General features: G+C 38.9%; 2 protein-coding genes across 7 annotated transcripts in view; one reads left to right on the top strand and one right to left on the bottom strand.

Moving 5' to 3' along the window:
* Positions 1-5,172, top strand: part of flt4 (fms related receptor tyrosine kinase 4) — a 45,550-nt gene extending 40,378 nt beyond the window's left edge. For both annotated transcript variants that reach the window (XM_017473754.3, XM_017473753.3), the window contains exons 26-30: positions 87-192; positions 450-562; positions 2,638-2,758; positions 4,396-4,481; positions 4,698-5,172. In XM_017473754.3, the coding sequence (XP_017329243.1) occupies positions 87-192; positions 450-562; positions 2,638-2,758; positions 4,396-4,481; positions 4,698-4,917 (646 nt within the window). In that variant the 3' untranslated portion in view covers positions 4,918-5,172. The remainder of the gene's footprint in view (positions 1-86; positions 193-449; positions 563-2,637; positions 2,759-4,395; positions 4,482-4,697) is intronic.
* A 237-nt stretch (positions 5,173-5,409) lies between these two features.
* The window catches only part of ergic1 (endoplasmic reticulum-golgi intermediate compartment 1), a 29,035-nt gene continuing 11,931 nt past the window's right edge, over positions 5,410-22,513 (bottom strand). For 4 of the 5 annotated variants that reach the window (XM_017473765.3, XM_017473767.3, XM_017473764.3 and 1 more), the window contains 9 exons: positions 17,787-17,848; positions 16,026-16,098; positions 12,947-13,041; positions 10,094-10,218; positions 9,569-9,673; positions 9,412-9,472; positions 7,490-7,590; positions 7,014-7,136; positions 5,410-6,812 (listed from right to left, as the gene is read on the bottom strand). In XM_017473765.3, the coding sequence (XP_017329254.1) occupies positions 6,705-6,812; positions 7,014-7,136; positions 7,490-7,590; positions 9,412-9,472; positions 9,569-9,673; positions 10,094-10,218; positions 12,947-13,041; positions 16,026-16,098; positions 17,787-17,848 (853 nt within the window). In that variant the 3' untranslated portion in view covers positions 5,410-6,704. Of the gene's footprint in view, positions 6,813-7,013; positions 7,137-7,489; positions 7,591-9,411; positions 9,473-9,568; positions 9,674-10,093; positions 10,219-12,946; positions 13,042-16,025; positions 16,099-17,786; positions 17,849-20,448; positions 21,231-22,513 lie in introns of those variants that run through there. The other variant, XM_017473768.3, reaches the window with a different exon arrangement.

Raw genomic sequence — 22,513 nt, 5'->3', positions numbered from 1 at the left:
TTTAGAAAGGGTAAATTATTAAATGAACCTGTATGCGTTTGAAAACTTGTGTGTGTTTGTGTGCGTTTGTCTCCCCCTGCTGGTAGATATGGGATCATGCTGGCCTGCTGGCAGGGTGAACCCAGGGAAAGGCCGACATTTCCTGCCCTGGTAGAGATACTGGGAGACCTTTTACAGGACAACAGCTTACCTGTGAGTAACATGGCTGACTTTAATGTAATGTCACATTTATTCAGGCATGTACATTAACGCTCGCTGGGACTATGTGTAGTTTACCATCTACAGGTAGAAATGCACTGATGATACAAAGTAGTAGAAGAAAGCCACCATTCCGACTACTGATATCAATTTCTTTGAACAGAGGAAAAAAAACCTAAAGGCGTATCTAGGTGTTAATGAATACACATATTATATTGTGATTTAAGTGGATTTTCTCGATTCTTATGTAGGACATACCCTTCAGCGTCTCTCAGAGCTCAGAGGATGATGGCTTTTCTCAGGCCTCGTCCCGACCTCCATCAGAGGAAGAGTTGAGGCTGGCCTGCAACACAATGCCAGCCAGGTACTGCCCCCAGGCGCACACACACACACACACACACACACACACACACACACATACACAAAGCTGATAGGAAGCTACATTAATTACATTAGTGCTCGCCTTTTAATTTGACATAGTAACTATGCGTGTGTCACTTTTATTTAAAAAAAAAAAAAGAGAGAGAGAGAGAGAAATAGAAATATTCTGTCCCCTCATATGAATCTGATTGAGAGAGCAGTATACACTCATCATCCACGTTAATGGGTACATCTGTACAACTGCAAATTCCTGCAGTTATCTAATCAGCCAATCATGTGGCAGCAGCGAAAATACAAAAAATCACGCAGATATAGGTCGAGAGCTTCAGTTAATCTTCACGTCAAACATCAGAATGAAGAAAAAGTCTGATCTCTGTGACTTTGATCATGGCATGGATGTTAATACCAGATGGGCTGGTTTGAGTATTTCATAAACTGCTGATCTCCTGGCATTTTCACACACGATAGTCTCTTGAGTTTTCACAGAACGGCGCTAAAACATAAAAACATTAAGTGAGCGATAATTCTGTGGCTGGAAACACTTGGTTGATAAGAGCGGTCTAAATGGAAAATGGCCGGGTTTTTTCGAGCTGCCAGGAAGGATATCGTACCTCAAATGATCACTCTTTACAACCACCATGACAAGAAAAGCATCTCAGCATACACAAAACCTCACATCAAACCTTGAGGTGAGCCAAGAGCAGGAATCTGAGGCTATCGTGGGCACAGACCAGGAGTAGAACCTGATCTGGTCTACTGCTTTCATAGCCCATTTCACTACAAGGTCTCATGTGTCGCGTGTTCTGAGATGCTTTTCCGCTCACCACGGCTGTAAAGAGTGCTTAATTGAGGTACTACAGACTTCCTGTCAGCGCGGACAAGTCCAGTCATTCTCCTCTGATCTCTCTCTCTCATCAACAAGGCGTTTCAGCCTGAAGACAGTCTGCTCACACGCAGTTTTTTTGGCTTTTCGCACTTTACTGTGTAAACACTCTGTGTACAGATTGCTTACTTTGTACGTGTGTGTGGATGTCGATGAATACCAATCACCTGTGAATTATGCACGGCAGAGCTGATTTGCATTTGGTGATGCCCAAAAAACTCCATAAATGGCAACGCTCACATGCTTTCTGCAAGTAGATGGCAGAAAACACTTTCTCAGAGGTAGAAGTGAGAGTCATTTTGCCTCACCTATATCACAATGAACATATCTACTATTTAACAGCACCTGAAAATCGAGAGCCGAATTACAGAAAAGCTGAATTAAATATGAATTATGTTTACTATATCATATATCAAGCGGAGAACAATACAAGTAGTGCTACCATACAAGATTTATTATTGAGTTCTAGAAAAACAAAGTGCGCAGAGTAGGTGTTTTTTTGTTGTTGTTTTTTTAAGATAATGTGTGTTTTTGGCGTTTTAGGGGTTAGTTACGTGCTCACGGAAGAGGTGGGTCTTTAGCTGTTTTTTGAAGATAGGGACAGATTCTGAGGTCCGGATTGAGGTTGAAGTTCATTCCAACACTGAGGGACGGTTAGTGTGAAGGTTGTGGAAAGGGACCTTGAGCCACGCTGAGTAGGCACTACTAAGCATTGGTTGCTAACCGGTCGCAGATTACGTGAGGGAACGTAAGCCTTAAGGAGAGTGGGTAGGGGGTAGGGGGTGCTGTTCTAGACAAGGTCTTGTACGTGAGCATCAAGGCTCTGAATTTAATTCGGGCGGCTACAGGAAGCCGGCGGAGGGAGATGAAGAGTGACATGCGTCCTTTTGGACTGGTTGAAGACGAGGCGTGCTGCTGCATTCTAAATCATCTGAAGGGGTTTGGTAGAAACAATTGATACAAACAATTTACGAATAAATCGGTTCATATCCAGCTTGATAAATGACGCCCGATATTGGTGAACACGCATAAATCAAGCTCCACTGGTTTGCCCCAGTCGTTCTCTCACGAGCATGTTTTTCTCTCTCTTTCTTGAACACTTTCCCATGTCACAAAACCTCTGTTTGTCTTGTGTTGTTCGCTAATGCTACAATTTTTTTTTTTTTTTTTTACAGATACTATAATTGTGTGCCATTCTCTGGGTGCGTGATGGTGAGCCCCTCAAAGACATGTCATTCACGAGTGAAAACATTTGAAGAGCTGCCGATGGTGCTGACCTCTCATAAGTCACATCATGTAAGGACTTTCGCCGAAAGCTGTAAATGTTGTTAAAACAATAGGCTATGCACGTAAAAGTTCATCAAGTTATCATGTTCATGTTAGGTAGTCCTGACTGGCTTTTAATCATTAATATGAAAGCTGTCTCAATAGAATATGTGCAAACAGGATATTCAGATACACTAACCATGCACTTTATTAGGAACACCATTACACCTGCACATCCATGCAGTTATCTAATGGCAGCAGTGCAATGCATAAAATGATGCAGATACAGGTCAAGAGCTTCAATTAAAGCACATGTTCACATAAAACATCAGAATGAAGAAAAAGTGTAATCACTGTGACTTTAATCGTTGATGGATGTTGGTGCCAAATGGGCTGGTTTGAGTATTTCAGAAACTGCTCTTTTCCTGGTTTCACACACAACAGTCTCTTTACACAGAATGGAAGCAACCCCAAACCATAACATTTCCACCACTGTGTTTCACAGTTGGTATGAGGTGCTTCTCCTGAAAAGCTCTCGTTGGTCTGTGCCAAACATGTCTGCTGTTACTCTATCTATGATTCGTCTGTCCAGAGCACATTATTCCAAAAAGCCTGGTCTTTGCCTATATGCTCATTGGCAAACTGTAGTCTTGCAAAGGCTTTTTCCTGGCACGCCTCACATGCAGGTCAAATTTGTGCACTCTCTTTCTGATTGCTGTCAAAGTGCATGCTTCTACAAACAGTTGCAAGACTTACTAGCAGATCCTGGAGACTTGGGAGTCTTTTTGCATCCGCTCTTGGGCTGAATTTGCTGGGACGGCCAGTCCTGGACAAATTAGCAGTCGTGTGAAATCTGCGCCATTTGTAGATGATTTCCTTACAGTGGAATGATTTGGAGATCTTTTGAAATCCATTACCAAACACATAGGCATCCACAACCTTTTTTGTGAAGGTCTTACAGAACTCTTTAAATCTTGGCATGACGACACCACACACCTCATTAACAAAGGAATCACCAGACACTAGATATGAGAGGGGTTTAAATAAAACAGGTTCCACTTGCACTCCCTAAGCTGGTTCTAATCACTGGCACCCAATCTTGAATACCTGATTATAACTTCTAATGTGTTTTTTGTTCATTTAAATTGTGAAAATGATGACAAAATGTCAATTTTGTGTGTCATTTAATAGAGTGCATCTCCTTTATTAATAGGCACTGTTTAAAAGAGGATCATATGTTTGCTTGTTCAAATATGTAAAATAATATCTGTAAATATGTAAAATCCACTGAGTGGATATTACAATTTAATATGAGAACCTCATTTTTTCTGCTTTTTAAATAATAATAATAATAATAATAATAATACTGTAAACTATGCATTTAGTGGCCACTTTGAGTTTATTACATATACACTACACTATAGTTTCATTTTAAAGACCGTTTAATTTATTTATATTTTTGCTACATGTACGACACGAACATAAGTCAGAGCCATTACCAAAAGGTGTACATGCATTAATATTCACATGTAAACATATAACCAGGTGGTTTATGGTGGAGAAACAGCACTATTCGTACAGTAAAAATATCAAATGTGTGTGTGATATAGTAGCCACTGAGTGTATACTGTTTACTATAAGCCTAATGCAGTGACGTGTCCCTGCAGGACAGCCAGACAGACAGTGGGATGGTATTGGCCTCCGAAGAGCTGGAGAGGCTCGAGCACAAGCACAGAGGAGCCATGCTGAAGACGTAAGCTCTGTTTAAAATGTGCCTCCACCTATAAGTTTATAACGGGGTTATGTTCATTGATCCATCAAGGATACATTGGGAATCTTTTGAGATATTGAGGTAACAGTGTGTCATAAAATATCTAAGGGGACAATCAAATAAATCATGCCTGTACTAGTTCTCTTCTGTCGAAGGCCTATGCACTTAACTGTACTTTTACTCTTTTCTGTCTTTTAGCATGGCTGCAGGAAACAGCACAGAGCTCCTGATTGACGGCTCGAGTGAGAACAGTACGAGCATCAGCAGGCACCGGCCCGTTTTCTTTAGCCAGCTCAGTGGCCAGACCTTCTACAACAATGAGTACGGCCAGCTCGCTGCAGAAGGCATGAGCGAGTTCTTTTCGACGCCGGAGCTGTCCACGAGCGAGGGATCTTGCCTTGTGACATCGAACCTGTAACATCATCTGAAAGACACCTTTGGAGCAATCATAGCTCCAAACTTGCCTTGCATTCTGAACTGTTTTACCCTTCCTTCCCACTATGTTCTCTCAGCTGCCACTGGGTGGCACCATTACGCCAGTCACAAATAGAAAAAAAAATATTTTAACTCCTTGATGCATTTATCTTGTTATGAAGTGTAAACTTCTTTTGTTTATTTGTACAAAATTAAGTCCCTGAATGTGGAAAAATAAAGCAATTTATCTTCTTTTAAATCGGCGTGGACATTCGAATTGGAGACGAGAAACGAACAAAACGGTTCAAGGGCAAATTAGGGCTCATTGTCGGAAACCGCCTTGCCAGTAGTGTTAGCAAGAACAGCAACTGATGAATTTTATTTTTCGGTTATTTGTCTTCTAAAACGTTTCAGTCTGAATTAATATGGAAGAAGCGGCTCAGTAACACAGACGGCCTTGATCAAGCTCACCAAAAACACACTGGCACGATAGAAGGTTGTTTATGTGATTTTTATCTGACCAAAGTAAATAAAACCTGGGCATATCACAGGGGCAGAAGTCCACACAGCAACATGCTTTTAAAAATAAATGATCATGGTGGAAATTGTGTTTCCGTCAAACAATAATTAAAAAAAAATGATGAATGTATAGCAATTTGGCACGGTTTGTTGTATAGACCTTCCTTCCATTGTTTTAGTTTAGTTGCATTGCTGCTGAATGAACAGTGGTGGTGATTTTCCAGCCTTTTACAATATATGCCCAAGTTGTCATGTGTACTTCAAACACACTGCTACATATCATTTAAAGAAAAGAAAAGAAAAAGGCTCCACCCAATCATTTGCTACAATTTCAAGTTCATTTCTATTGATCAGAAATGATTAATATTAATCATTAAGCATTTCTATTAATCAGAGCCAGGATCAGTTATTTCCTTGTTCCAGGTCATCACTTGACAGGCAGTAAACAAACAAAGCTATTTTTCCCATACAGTGCTGTAAACAGCATGAACTGAACAGAAACTAGTTTTTAAAAAAACACATTACAAAGTAATATCCATATACTTCATTTAAAATCTTTTTGGTGGGCAAAAACAATGATCATTTCCCTTACGCAAATGACTGACTTAAAATTTTTAAAACAACTGCAAAGTACCATCGAAGCTAGGTTTCCTATCATCCTCTCACTAACAAATCGACCATCTATAAAAACAAATATCTAGAACAGGTTTACCTCCACCAACTGAGGTCTGTCAGGTTAAAACACTAAGGCACAACAGGCCTAAGTAAACACCAACATGATTTTGACATTGAACATTTCAGTATTTCATGCAATTCCAAACACCACCCACAACAGTTCATGTAGCCGAACACTATCTCCTTTATCTCTGTGCAATTAATAAAACAAACCTAGAAGTCCTGGCTACAGGATTCTGTCTTCAATACAACATAATACACTCACTGATCACTACACTGTTTGACATACTGTAAATGTGCACAATCTATGCTAAGTTATGATACGTTACCAGGTGTGGACAAGCAAAAACAGAACGTCACACACGGCACAATTTACAAAAATACAGTTAAAGAATAATTCTAGAAAAGATGCAAAAAGTACATCATAGTAAAAACAAAACCAGCATTCTTTTAATCTAGGTAACACCAACCAGATGGTTTGAAACGGCATAATGTAAAAATACTTTTCTTAAAAGGGAACTCGTAGTGGAATACACCGGGGCAGGTGTGGACAGTCAGCGGGGTATAAATAAGATGTCTAGGAAATGAGACGGACACTCAGGACATCTTGCCTATTTGGATTTTCTTCCATGCTTCAGAAGCTGTGAATATACAGGAGTCAATGATGCCAGCGACTGTGAATGTCCCACCGATAATGGCACAGATCTGAGGGCGAGAAAAGCAGCTTGCGTCAATACAAGTCATCGAACTCGTTGAATAATAGGATGCTGTACTGATATTCATGTAAATGTAGATCAAGCATGCTGTATGGGCACAAGGCAATGCTACAGTAGAGCTTAGATGGAATTTATTCTCTGTGCACGATTATATATAATCCTACTACGGAATAACGTGTGTTTGTCTTACAGTTGTGATGAAGCGGTAGAGCGGCTGTCTCCTCTCGGTGTATTTCACTGTGATTGGACTCAAATCGTAACGGAACCAAATGGCTGGGATGATACGGCCTGTGTGACTGTAAGCCACGTATTCCTGACAAAATACAAACAAAAAATTGATTTTAGTTATAAAATGAATCAGTGAATAAAAATGAAAACACTGTACTTAACTCTTCACACAAAAGCTTGTGTTCGATACTTTTGATGCTTTAAGGACCGGCTAGAGCTGGGGGGGGGGGGGGGGGGGGGGGGAGTATTTAAAGCTAAATATCACTTTAAAAAAAAGAAAAAAAAAAGAAAAACCGGTTTATCATTAGTGTTCTTGCATAATAACTAGCGCGTTCATATAAACCTGCGATTTTCCTCGCAGCCGGCCCTACTGTCTGCACTGCTGTTAATAACGAGCTCAAAGGTTTTCACTAACATGGAGCTACATGTTTATTTTACCTTGTTGGCAACAGTGTACTGATAGGAGAACTTCTGCTTTCCAGACAAGTCCTCGTACACAGTGGGAACAATCTTGAGGATGTAATCGTGGGATGCCAGCGCTGAGGAGAGAGAGAGCGCAACATTTAGACTTGGCACAGAAAAGCCTTGAATGTTAAGAAACCGATTCTTATGTCAGTAAACGCCATGTCTAGGATTGTGCCAAAATGTGGATGCAAATTTGAGGAAAATCAGGGTTTTTTTGTTGTTTTTAAATCTAATTAAGAATGATGTATATAAGTGAATGGATACTTCCTGTTTGACATGAGTTACCTTGAAGCATCCACTAGGTGGCCTCTACTACACTACACTCCTTTTAATGGAAGATCACAAAAGTGGACGGAAAAGTACAGTTTACTCGTTTGAATCCTGATTGCTCAAAAGAAATTTTTTTTATCCAATTTTTTCCCCCCATTCAGCTAAATTCTATGTAATTCATATCGTTAGTCTTAATGCGTGGTCATACTGGCGTTATGGAAAAAAAAAAAAATAATAAAAAAATATGGAAAAATCTTTTCGGCAGTCTGTGCTCATCATAACCGGTCATTACTCTGACGTAATCCTGCATGTTTCTCACTGCTGACCTTTCAAACATTTTAATCTCAATGAGGTCTGTAAAAAATAATAAGGGTGAGACATGAAGAACCATTACATCACTACAGCAATCATAATGTTAACCCACTTGTGGTTTTAAGAGATTTGATTTTAAGGGAATCAGATAAATCAGTTTATTACACACACACACACACACACACACACACACACACACACATATATATACATATATATATTATATACATACATACATACATACATACACACACACTCCGCTCTGAAAAGATTGGAAGAGTAAGGCCAATTCTATTGATTTTGCTATAAACTTTACTATACACATTTGGGTTTGAGATCAGAAGATGAATATGGCACGACAGATCAGCATTTCAGCTTTAATTTCCTCATATTTACATCTAATGTGTTAAACAACTTGGAACATGGCACCGTTTGTGGCAGACCACCCCAGTTTTAGGCGAGCAAAAGTAATGGACGACTCACAGACATCACCAGATTGTTGCATTCTTCTTTTGTGTTGCTTTTCCAGGCTTGTAACTCCAGCTTCTTTCAAACAGTTACTGTTTGTTTCAGGGGGTTTCTCCCTTCAGTCTCCTCTTCAGGAGGTGAAATGCTCTTCAACAGGGTTAAGATCTGGTGATCGACTTGGCCGGTGTAAAACCCTTCCACTTTTTTCCCCCTGATGAAGTTCTTTGTTGAGTTGGCGGTGCTTTTCAGGTTGTTCTCTTGCTGCTTGTTCCTCCCAATTAGATTGGATGCATTTCTCTGTTCTTGTTTCAGTAGACTTCTGAATTCAGTTACCATCATAAGTTACAGTACATCAGTAAATGATACGTGAGCCTTGCAAGCCCAAGTCATGACACTACCTCCACCATGACTGACTGATGACTATCTATGTTTTGGATCATTTCTTTCGCCACACTTTGGCCTTTGCATCACTTTGATAGAGGTTAATCTTAGTTCTAGAACTTTCGTGGCTCATCTCTGCATTTCTTTGCAAATTCCATTCTGGCGTTCCAATTCTTTCTGCTGATGAGTGGTTTGCATCTTGTGGTATATCTGCACCCCATATATTTGATCACTTGAAAAAAAAAGGGTTGAGTTAAAACAAAAAGGTACCATGTTTTAAGCTGTTTAACACGTCAAGATGTAAATATGAGGAAATGAAAGCCGAAATTCTGATCTGTCGTCTCATTCATGTTTTTGAACTCAAACCCAAATCCCTTCAGTGTATAGCACAAACAATAGAACTGCCCTTGACATTCCAATACTTTCGGACAGGACTGTACATATACATTAAATATGTAGCGTACCATTAGACTCGAGTTTGTTGGCCCCGCCGAGGGCGTTGAAAGCACCTTGGACATTTTGCACCTGCAACACCGAATGCACATTTTACTTTAAAATGACATGGGATCAATATTTGACACATTCTGCTGAATGAATAATTATATAATAGCTGAAAGCAACCTGAAGCTTGTCCCCGAAGGCGAGTTTATGAATGATGTGGGTCATGTCGGGGTTCTGCGGCTGCGCTGTGGCGCTGTGTGTGGAGACGTGGAAGTTTCCAGGGACCTGGAGAAGGAGGAATGAGAAGAAAGCCCTGAGGCAGCCTGATACTCAAACAGGCTTTGAGTTTTGAATAGACCAGTGTGCTTTATTTCATTTGACTGAAAATTGTGTATGCTACCTGAGCAATTATTCCCCTACATTTCATAAGTGTTTGACACAGGAGGAGAATTTTTTTAAAACAAGGCCTCTTTGACAACACCATGTTTTGGCACTGATCGCACTATGTTTTGTCATCATCAGTCATTTCACTTCCGCCTCCCCCACCATTCCCTCCCCCCCCCTCAATTAGTAATAAATCCAGGCCTTTAGTCTATTTTCATTTGAAATGATACATCATGTCCACAACTGTCATTGCAAAATCAGCCTAAGGTTGAGAAGTAGAATAGTGTGTAATGCTTTGTGTGTACATGGTCAGCTTCGTACTTTATTAATGCTGAATTCACCCTCGAAGCGACAGCCGTAACCGTTGTTGAGTGGCACCTTCATGGAGTTTTCTATGTGGCCGACTTCATGACGGCCCATTTCATCTTGGATGTCCAACCCCACCACTGAGAGAAAGATCAGAACGCTTAATATGACAATGAAAACAGATCAATCAATCAATCAATCAATCAATAAATGCTCAACAGCAGGGGTTCAGACAGGAACACTTAGCTGAAAGAAACAGATTTATTTTATGAACCATTTGAACGTTGGGCTCATTATTCAAATGTGTACGTTAATATACCGGTGAATTATTGCAGCCAGAGAGCTTTTTATTCCTGAACTTTCCACTCACTGAATCAATCTGGCCAACCTGAGATTCTTTATAGGTTTACTTATTTTTCAGTTATTAAGCTTTGGATTAAACCCATTTCATCAGTCAGTAATAACTATACGAACACAATAATAAATATAACTTTGGTAACAATGGGTTGTGATTTCTACCAATGTAACAGAAGAAGAAGGGAAAAAAAAACAAACACCAACCCACAGACACCGCTTTGAGAACCACGGCTCAACAGTACAGCACACCTCAATGGCGTCTTCAAATTTTTTACACTGACAACTCCATGGCACTGACTAGAAAGCTGTCGAGTTTAAATCCCAACACGTCCAAAAGAGCCGCTGTTTAAACAAGACCCCGTAAGCCAGAACATTTTCCCTCGCAAGTTAGTATATGAACGGGTCAGCCGGTTAAATAAAAGTCAAATAAATGCACAATAATGTTTACATAATGAATAACAGAGCAATTAAATTGACACCGAGTGTCAGAATGTCAACGTGGGCAGGCCACACAGTATAATCTTTCGGTATTTCTTTGGCACAGTAATGCTGACCACTACTCATACTGGCACGTTCCAATACAATACAACGTCGCTACTGAAGAGGAAACTGACTGAGGAAACCTTTAATTCTCCATAAATATCTTTCCATGAAACAAGGCCGCTTCCATTGCAGCAATTCCACTCAAGGCAGAAAAAAACCCCTGCTCAATGCCACGTACAGGTAACATCACTCATGACTTGCTTTCGCAGGACTAACAGTACAGTGGACAGTCAGATGTGTGCCCACACACACTCAAACTAGCTCGAACACATGTACAGAAAGTATGTGCAGGGAAAAAAAAAGAAGAAGAAATGCCCTGCACATCACTTTTTCCATTTAAAAATAAACCATGAGATGATGATGTCTTACCCGCAAAAGGTCAATAGAAGGAAAAGCTTACATGGTACGCCAGGATTAACAGCTACACGAAAGCGCTGATGTTTATTAAAATGAAACATTAAATGATTCAATCCAAACTGCGCAAAAGCAAAGTATACCTCCAGGCAGATAAAAAAAAACAAACAAACATACACACACATTAAGCACTATTTAGAGGTAAAACATAGACAAACACTTGGCTTAAGCGCTTCTGTGTGCTTTAGAGAAAGGGATTACAAGTATTAGATGTTGGATTTCTTAGTCAAGGTCCCTGGGCTACATCACGTCAGACTCAGACAGATCATTCCAGCTTAACATTTAACACTCTGGATCTTTTCAGTGCCTAAAGGTGGTAGTAGGCATGTTAGGAAAACCTCATCAGGAGCGCTCACCAGTAATGTGAGATTAATGTTAAGATAGCCAAACTTCTATTAAACACTTAAACAGCAATAAAATAAATAAATAAGGAATTATGTTGAAAGAACATGCCATTACAATATATGAGGTCATTATTGTGAAGCGAGGGTTGTGCTTATGACTCATCAGGCGAAAGAGACATCACACGTTCTTTTCTTTAAACACAAACCTTTTTCTTTTTTTTTTTTGACAGTTTTTATTGGGTAATGGAAAGGGCGTGAGTACACGGTGTTCTGACAAGATCCATTTCCAGGATGTTTCATATTGTGCCAGTCACATTTTTCGAACATGTGGAGTTTTTTTAAAAAATTTTTATAAATACATTTTATTTAGTATTTTAGTTTACCTACTACTGGTAATTAAATAAGGAAAAAGGTGTGGCATGAAATAAATAAATCTTTGTATTTAAGGATTTATGTTTTGTTTAATTCACAGCACAGTCTCAGATTCAAATGAGACTCAAAATTAGTGCTCTATATTAAAGGCAAGGCAACCGTAAATTACTGTCTTACAATCTAGATTATTCTTACAGTTCATATTAGACGGTGCTAGCATAAACTCGAAGATATGATATTTATGATGTAGAAGAGAGGGTACAAGGTAAAAAAAATAAAGAAAGAAATAATAAAAACATACATTGATTGCCTACAACACCATCAATGAAACAAGTAATATTAGGTTACTTATTAGTTCCAGTAATTATGTTTAATGAATTCCGTGAGATGATCTGATTTCCCACCATCGCATCAGTGACCTGCAAATCCTGATGCTCTTTTCTGTCATCAGGAAAGTAAGTTACAGCCTATGATGAATAAACAACCTTGAGTTCAACAACTGATGACATAGCAGTTTTTACCATAAAAGCGAGTGCTATTTCCGTAACATTTGCATAGAGATGGGGAAGGTTCCCTCCGTCTGACAGAGAGCTTCAGCGTTTCAGTACGAAAACTTTTGTGGAAATTCACACAGTATGATGGTAAATTAAAGCTCATTTTCTGTGCAGGAAGTCTTAGCCTAGTCAACTGTGCACAACATGTTCTTATCTAGACTTGATCACTCCAAGAACAGTAAAAAATAATACAGACAAGAATGTCAGTCAAATTAAAAGAGCACATAATATTGCATTATTAAGGGGGTAGTATGAATATTGATGGATTTTATGTATATACTCACAATCACAGTGTAAGTTTGGCAAACTGATGTTTAAACTCACTTCAATCTTCCCTCCACTGTCTTTATCTGGGTCATCCACATACAGTTCATTCACTCTGTAAAGAAGGACAAATGTCACATATTGGGTACGTTATTTTATACCACAGCGCTGTTGAATTCTCGATTGTGATTGGCTGACAGACGTTCTGAGGTGTGCAATTATTTTTGAGTAGTTCTGATCAGGTCTTAACCAGATTACAGTTCCAGATCAATGAACTGAAATGACTGAAGTTAGTCTACTGTCAACCAAAGCACACAGATCTAACAACAGAACAAAATGACAGAAAACTACGGTTTTCCAGTAATATGAAAGGAATAATTGACGACGGGCCGTTGAATTGTTTTAAAAAAAAAAACAAAAAAACAAAAAAAAAATATATGGTGGTAATGCGGCCACGAAAGCGAAGCGGAGGCTTGAGCCATTGATATGCAGTTATTAGAGAGAGAGAGAGCGCGCGAGAGAGAGAGCACGTGAGCGAGAGAGAGAGCACGTGAGTGAGAGGGCGCACGTGAGCGAGAGAGCGAGCACGTGAGCGAGAGAGCGAGCACGTGAGCGAGAGAGCAAGTGTGTCAATTATTCCTTACATAATAATTAACAATAATTAGATCACATGACATACAATCCCCTCTGAAAGTATTGGAACAGCATGGCCAATTCTATTGATCTCACTGGAGACATTTGGGTTCGAGATCAAAAGATGAATACGAAACGCGAGATCAGAATTACAGCTTTCACTTCATGTTGGTTTATCCATTGACCGGTGAAGAAATGCGGTCTTCACATGTCAAACCGAGGGCCCAAACCAAGAGTAGACGTCCGGAGCTGTTAATTCTTTAAACAATCAATCGTCATCAATGCGTGGGTTCAAACAAAAGGTGCCACATTCTAAGTTGCTTAACACATTTTCAACACAAAATCTCACACACGCAGGCTTTACTTTCACATCAGGTTAACACCACAAACTTGTGCTGAAGGTTCGTTTTCTACAGCCGCTCTGACAGAAGTAGCGACTGTAATTGAAATCCCTGAAGCGTTCTGTACGGAGACGTTTATTTCGCATCAATGGAAGAAGGAGCCTCCAGTGTCGATGCCCTCCAACAGTAAAAGCTGTTCCTTTAAGTTTGCCGACACGGGACAGTCTTCAGGACAGAGGACTTCTCTGTAACATCGGCATGCGCACCACTGTTTCATTTGAACCCTGCAAAAAGTTCATATCGCAACGCTCCCGTAGGAACCGTTACTCAACATTTTCACGCCGTCTAAAATCCGAGCAGATCCATGAGGATACTGATCTCACAGTTTTGAAATGCTGGTCAAAAGCAAAACTCGCCTGCTGCATTTCATGCGAGTCACACTCGCGTTTAAAAACACATGGGGTATAGGCAGTGGTGTAACCAGGAATTCATTTAGGAAAGATAAAAACAATGAAATCCTGCTTGTTTTATTCTTTCTGTTCACAATCTACCTTTAACCAAGCTTACCATATTCATAACGCTGCCTTAAAAATATCTTTATGGCAGTTAGCAGTTGGGGAAAACTATAGCTTATCTTAAATCCTGATCTACTTTTCTTTTGCGGTAAAATCCAGCAGGCAACTTCATAGGCTCTCTGGTCAGCGCAGCTATCGGGTCAGTAACTTCCCAACAGAAACAGGGAAACTGAATGATTCTGACTGGTTAATCCTGTTTCTCATCGCAGCAGTTGGTAGGAACCAAGCGTTCATAAAACAAACTTTAATCAGTATAATAAGTGTTCTCAATCATTAGTGCATACACTTATAGTTTCTGTTAGGCTTGCTTTTTCATACAAACGCTTTCAGTGAGCGTGTTCAATAGTTTTTTTCCCCGTGTTATTCCACTTTATTACACACATCTTCATTTATAGACTTCAATGTTGTGAGTTCTTTATATTTCCGGATTTCTTGAGTTAATACTGATGTCTGGTGAAAATTTCAATGTGAATAACCTTACTGGAAATATATTTACTGAAAAAAGTGCTGACCGGTCCAACACTTATTTCCCCCACTGTGTAATATATTTATATATTTGCTTCATTTAAAAAAAAAAAAAAAACTGGACATTTTCACGGTACAGTCAGTACTGTTTATTTTTGTAATATATGGAAAATGTTAAAAGTGATATATATATATATATATATATAAAAACTGTATTGTGTCCATCCATCCATGTTCTATACGGATTTATACTTTTCAGGGTTGGGGGAAACCTGGAGCCTGTCCCAGGGAGCATTGGGCACAAGGCGGGGTGCCAAGTCATCGCAGGGCTCAATCACATACACATTCACACACCCATTCATACACTACGGACACTTTGGAAATGCCAATCAGCCTACCACGCATGTCTTTGGACTGGGGGAGGAAACCGGAGTACCCGGAGGAAACCCCAGCAGCACAGGGAGAACATGCAAACTGCGCCCACACAGGGCCATGGTGGGAATCAAACCCCCGACCCTGGAGGTGTGAGCCAATTGTGCTATCCACTAAGCCACCGTGCACCCACTGTATTGTGTGTATTTGTAAAATAGGTTGTGCTTATTTATTACAAAAGCTTTTTTTAAAAAAAAAAACAAAAAAAAAAAAAAAAAAAAAAAAAAAAAAAAAAAAAAAAAAAAAAACTGTTAAACGGCAGAATCTTTGCTCATTTCCTCCTTTTTTCCCCCACACCCATGCTAAGCAAATAAGTTGAGAAGAGTCAGAGTATATATCCTGTGTGAAACTCACTTTGACTTGCTAAAGCTTAGAACACCAGGTCACATGCATTATGTAACAAAAAGTACCATTCTACATCTTTACAGTAACTTTTTTTACCCCTCCATCAGCTCGTACATGGGCTCTGATATGATTTAAATGATGTACGTTACAGTCTTCGGTTATGTGCAAGATGTAACTATTTAGAGAAGTTGTTCAACAAGCTGTCGCTACGGCAATTTAGGTGACTCATACATAGCGGTAACATTTTGTCCCTTAGCGCTTTACCCGTCACTTGATGTAAGCTTGGAGAACACGCTGGCAGTACATACATTTCTGTGGCTATGAATCCCGTCAGCTCGGAGAGGAAGAGGAAGAGCATGAAGACGCAGCAGCAGATCGAGACTGTGGGGAGGGAGACCAAGGTTAGGAACACACGCTTACGCATCAGGGGTTTCGGTTTAGCAAACGACAATAATAACTGGTTTACTGTCAGTGTTACAAACAGCAGCCCTGTTTAGGACAGCAGTGAAATCAGCTCAACTCAGAAAGCCTTTTATAGCGAATTATTGTTATTTTTTACTTTATCCAAAGCATAGACCATTTTCTTTACTACTTATTTACCCCCCATGAGATCCCATAAGAGATAAGAACATTTCTACACTGGCATTTTAAATATGATAAAGTATCATCATTCTCAATTTATCTAGTTATTACTTTACATTGTGCAAACAATATGTCGAAATACTCCCAACATATTGTAAAATTGGAAAATAATAATAATAATAATTATAATAATAATGTAATATTTCATTTTTAAAATATTTAACATCTTCAAACATTAAGAAACTCTTTTCCCTTCTGCAGTTTTTTCACCCTTCTTTTCACCCCCTCCTCACCCTGTATTTCTGTTTTGGAAGGTTTTTTTTTTTTCCCCTTAACGCATGCATTTGATTTCGATATGAAACATACATGTTCTCAATCCTATTCAACGGATGCAAAAAAACCCCAGAAAACAAAACACCACACAGTCGAGATGAAATAGAACTGTGGAATTACGTCATCGCGTCAACCTAAAGACGAGCGATACTGTATGTGGCTGGGCTGCCACACTTCCTGTACAGGTCACCGCCCATGTGATCAAATGAATAACACGCAAAAAAAACAAAAACAAACAAACAAAAAAAAAAAAAACAGCGAGTAAGCACAGCTTTATTTACATGGAGACAGTCACCGGTGACTCAGAGAGTCACATGACTTTATTGCAGCCACGTCATTCTTTGGCATGCTGCGGTTCATTCCAGTTTACACAAGCTAATGTTTAGCTACAGCACAAACAGTAGGGAGTGTTGCGATGACAAATACACCACAGATCTAAGCACTGAGAATATGATCACCGCTTCCATTTAGATAGGACAAAAAAAAATAAATTAATAAATGGTGATTGGTGGTCAACCTTTATTCAGGTATTTTACCCCTCACTAAATTTTAATAGTTATATCATATTAGTTGACAGCTATTTAATCTGTTACACTTAACTCTGGTCTTGAATAAACTCTCTGATCTTAAAAAGAGATAAAGTCTGTCAACTCTCCTAGCAGAATAATGGCTTTAAAGACTATCAAATGTTTGTCGTATCACGTCACGAGCATATGACACCGTCTGGCTTGAAAATCAAATATTTCTTCTTCCTGGGTGAAGGAGTACTTGGATAATATTTCGATGAATATGACTAAAGATGAGCTCATCTACCTTCAGGCTTACCAGTCATAACAAAGGCCACTGGAATGCAAGTGGGAATGCCAATGTAGTCAGTAATATAACTTGAGTCAAAGGGCTAGTCCTATGATTGTGTAATTCCAAGTGCTGCTGTGTCATGAGGACTTAAACAATGAGCAATCAGTGAGGAAACAGTTGGAAGATTGGAATGTTGACAACATAGCGATTAGGGCAAAGAGCACAGCAACTGACCAATCAGTACTTAAATTGGTGGTATTAGTGAGATTGGGGGAGGGGGGGTTAATGGAGAGGAGGCGGAAAATCCTGGACAGACCTGTGTATTAGCTGATAAGAAATCTGTAAAAACTACTTACTGAAGGCTCCAGTGTATGTGGGCTGGGTGAGGTCTTTGGGCACCTTCCTGTATATATCAAACCTGGAAGGAAGAGAGAGAAGTTAGTAAGAAGGAAGGAAGACTAGTCAGAGGAAGCAGGAGGAGAGAAATAAGGTGAACACGTAACGCTCTTGAGAAGCACACATGTGAAGGCACATTCTGTTCCCAGAGAGTTAAAAACATTGACAGGGCCTTAGGAATGTTAACCATGGCAGCAGGCCAAAAAATCCACAGATTGCCTTCGGCGCCTTAACATCACACCTCTTCCTTTATTTTCCAGACCTTTTATTCCTGTGGCATGTTCACAGGACAGTGTGACTGAGGCCAAAGGGAGTGCTCTCAGACCTGACTGCACGGCCTATCCCACCTAAAAGGAAGTAAACGATCACAACTGCCCCCCAATCCTCACAAAGAAAAACTTCAGAGATTCTTAAGGGCTGTTCTTTAAAACTACAAAAGAGATGAAAGCTGGTTTCTTTTTTTTTTGTTGCTGAAACAGACCTGCATTAGTAACGGATTACACTGCAAAACCGACGAAAACGTCTAGTGAGAAAATCTTGCTTTATCATAAGCTCATAATGAGGAATAAGATTAGGGATCGTTCTACACGTTTTTACAAATTTAAAAATAGGAATAGTTTTGTTATATTAGGAGATAATTGTGCTTCTTTGAATAAGTTAATGTTGGAATTTTTAAAAAATTATGTCAATAGAACACTATAATTTCAAGCCTAAAATAAGACATAATAATAATAATAATAATAATAATAATAATCTTACACTTATATATGGTCATTTCAAATGTTAACTATATAGACTTGTAAAAAAATATATTATATATATATATATATATATATATATATATATATATATATATATATATATATATATATATATATATATATATATATATGAGAGAGAGAGAGAGAGAGAGAGAGAGAGAGAGAGAGAGAAATCTGATACTGAAAACTGAAATCAGATTTTCCCTAGATTTTAAACACACTAAAAGCACAGCCATTTCTTTGAAATTAAGTCAGCAAATCTACAACACACTAATTTTATACCTGTATAACTATAAAATGCAATATCTTCATCCAGCATGAAGTTTTTTCCCCCCACCCATATTCTTTAAACCTCCTGAGATTTCCTTTCAAAGCAAAAAATGTACTGTGTTATAAGTCTCAACAGCAATTCCCTATTTTACAGGAACTTATTACTAGTCCTAATAGCACTAAAGCAATACTTTTATTTATTAAGAAAAAGCCTAAATGTTCCTAAACAGTGCAAATATTTAATATTCTACAGTTAAAATGTTCAAAACATACACAAACACACATACACATACACATATATATATATATATATATATATATATATATATATATATATATATATATATAAAAAATAGATACAATAAGAATGTGTATGGTGTACATGTAAAGCCAACACTCATCACACTGATCCTATACAGACCCTAAAAGTGAATTAATCACCTTGGGTGGATAAACAGAATTTAAAAAAAAAAAAAAATTTAAACACTCGAGATGTTCAGAAGTGACCATTTCAATTCGGAAGAACTGTGTGGAAAAGTTTACACACACGGATTGTGCAGCAGCGAATTAAAACGAGATTCTGGACAGATACGACGGTGATTATTTATGATTAATCAGTAGTTGCAGAGGTATCTCAAGGAACTGGGGAAAACCAAAACAAAACAAACAATTTTTTTTTTCACTTTCGTATAAAGCGTTCTAGATAAAAGTTATTTTGTCCACATGGACCTGAACGAGATTCTGCCTCGGCTGTGAGCATGGGGTTAACACCATCTCCCTCTGTAGAAAGAGCTCGAGCATTGCCTTTTTTAGGAGCTTTCTCCATCCGCGCTCCTGCACAAACAATTCCAGGCCTTTTTCGGTGTTTAAATCGTTTCGCCGCATCGCAGCCTTGGCCCGGCCCTCGCTCGCATCATCAGTTAAAAAAATAAATAAATACACACAAACATCTGGGCGCATTTCTTCCACCAAGCGCTGCGATGTGAAAATCATATCTGACGCAATCGGGGGAGTGGAGAAGGTTATCTCCTGTATCAAATATCAAGTACGTGTAATGTGCCTGTTTCTTACTTCACAGGAAGGAGGAGAGAACATTTAATCTTGCCAAAAGTTATTTTGGAAAACTGTTCTAAATCGAGAGACTGATAGCTCTTAAGAATTTTTTTTTTTTTTTTTTAGAAATCTTTTCACACATGCATTACACTGAACTTATTCGTATAACATGACTGAAATGGTTTTATTTTATAAGTCACGAATGCATACAAGCTGCTTATCTCACACCTCTCACATTGCCACATACACATAACTGAGAGGTAAATGGGGCATTATGGGGGAGAGTGTCCTCAACCAACACCAGACCCATAACATTGTATTGCAACATCAGCCAAACCTTGCATTTAGGCCACACTTTTAGAGAAATAGGCCAGAATACAGGCGCACGTAGTTTTATTCATTTAATTAGGGTCAAAATCATGTTCCACGCAAAGCCTACTTCGTTCATGTATGCATCATGTCACTGATTAATCCACCCCCATTAACCTTGTTCCATTTCTACCACCATGCAAATGACCACTTCCCTGAATTAGCTTACCCGAGTCAGTAGGATATACGACCGCGTGTGCTCGTGCTCAAAGGTCATTAAAGAGTGGTGCGTGCGCTACGTGCTGCTTCTGTTCCTTCGTGGAAAATGCCTTTTCATGAAATTTACAAACAGTGTTAATGGCTAAATCCAGTGCACTACATATTCTCTACTCTACAGCCTATCCTACTGCTTACTCCTGAACGCCATTTCTCCAGCTGAGGACTTTGTTGCTCAGAACTGGATTGTTAGTGAGTCATACTGTAGTTCGGGTGTTGACACTAACAGAAAACCGTGTGCCGTTATAAAAAAAAAAGTAAGAAAAAAAAGCGCACGTTCTACTTTCAAGCACATTGTGTACCCAAGTGAGAGCATATGAAGCAGAATAATTACATTCGCTTGTACTGGTTATAGAGCAGACCGGTTCTCACTTCCTGTGTCACAACTCAAATGTGGAACAATACAGACTGTACTTAAAAATGGTCTAGTTGAGAAATCAACAAAACACTACGTCATCTACAGTACAGTATAAACACCGGGGTAAAAAAAAGAAAAATGACAGCAGTAACAGGCTGCTATTAACACGTATTACTTTCAAGTGCTGTTTATTAAAAGAATAAGATAATTGTAAGCTCTATTTTCATGTCTTTCTATGCTGTTCGGCAGCTCTATGAAAGGACACCTCGTTGTTTTCGCTAAAACCATCAAGCTGACGTGTTAAAAACGCCTGGTAGTGCACTCACTGGCTGACTGACTAACAATCGTGTTGAGAAGATGAACACGTATTTTACTTTCACACCCTTTTGGTATTACAGTTTAACTTTCACGCATGACTGGATGGTAGACAAACAGGGCTCGGCAAAATGTTCCATAACAGAGTCTTTATCTATTTTGGCCACAAAGCTAACGTTCCATAAGGGTCTGCTTCCATTTCCGTGTAACCAGTCACCAACCGCTGCCTGCTCGGATAGCCTTAGCTGGTAGGCAGAACGATTTGAACCAGTAGGTGTGGGTGACGTAAGTAAGAAAACATGATGGATCACGCTTATGTAAGAAAGTAATCAATAACAGGGTACGTGAGTAGGTAGCAGGTGAGCAGGTTTACCTTAGACTGTTACGAAGCACCGACACTGGAGACTCCTTCCATAAATAAACATCTCATCACAGAAAACGCCACAATATCAGCCATTACACGCGTTTACATTATTTATATTTTATATATATATATATATACACACACACACACATACATACACACACACACACACACATTTATATATACATACTGTTTATGTAGTGCATCCACCATACAAGTCTTTGTGTACATTGTGATCAAAGAAACAGAAACATATTAGCATGAGTTCATTAACAAAGCTTGCAGCTGGAACCACTGGTACTACTGGTATTAAAGAAAATTATTCAATCAATCAATGCCCTCTGACTGATCAGGAGCAGTCAACAGCGCTTGAAGAAGAAGAAGAAGAAAAAAAAAAAAAAAAAAAATCACATGATAATTTGAACATGTATAAATTGAACATGTTTCCATAATACAAGATATATACCAAGATATGATTTGATAAACTACCATAAAACAATTATAGATCATTAAAAAAAAAAAATGGAATAAAAAGATAATGCTACATTGCTATACGATAACAACGTTGATAATATATAATCATATTGCCCTGCTCTATGGAACAGCAACTCAAAATCACGAATGCAGAAACAACGATCAGGCAAAACCTAGGATGAAATCCAGTGACTGTCTGATCCTAACAAAACTTAAAAACGAATGAGTTTAAGCCATTAACCGAGCCTCTGAGTAAAAACAGACAAAAAGTCGATGATATAATTATGTGCTAGATCTGAAAAACTACCCCTAAACTAGTCTTAAACTAAATAACACTTAAAAATAGGTTGCGAATCTTTTAATTATGCTTGATGCAATAACTGCATCAAGCCGGTGACCCACTGATATCACCAGACTGTTGCATTCTTCTTTTGTGCTGCTTTTCCAGGCTTGTACTGCAGCCTCTTTATATTATTTGCTTCCAGGGGTTTCTCCCTTCAGTCTCCT

Source organism: Ictalurus punctatus, chromosome 8 (genome assembly GCF_001660625.3).
Source record: "Ictalurus punctatus breed USDA103 chromosome 8, Coco_2.0, whole genome shotgun sequence".
In the NCBI taxonomy this organism is placed as follows: Eukaryota; Metazoa; Chordata; class Actinopteri; order Siluriformes; family Ictaluridae; genus Ictalurus; species Ictalurus punctatus.
Note: the sequence above shows the minus strand (reverse complement) of the source record. Positions and strands in the feature narration are given on the sequence as shown.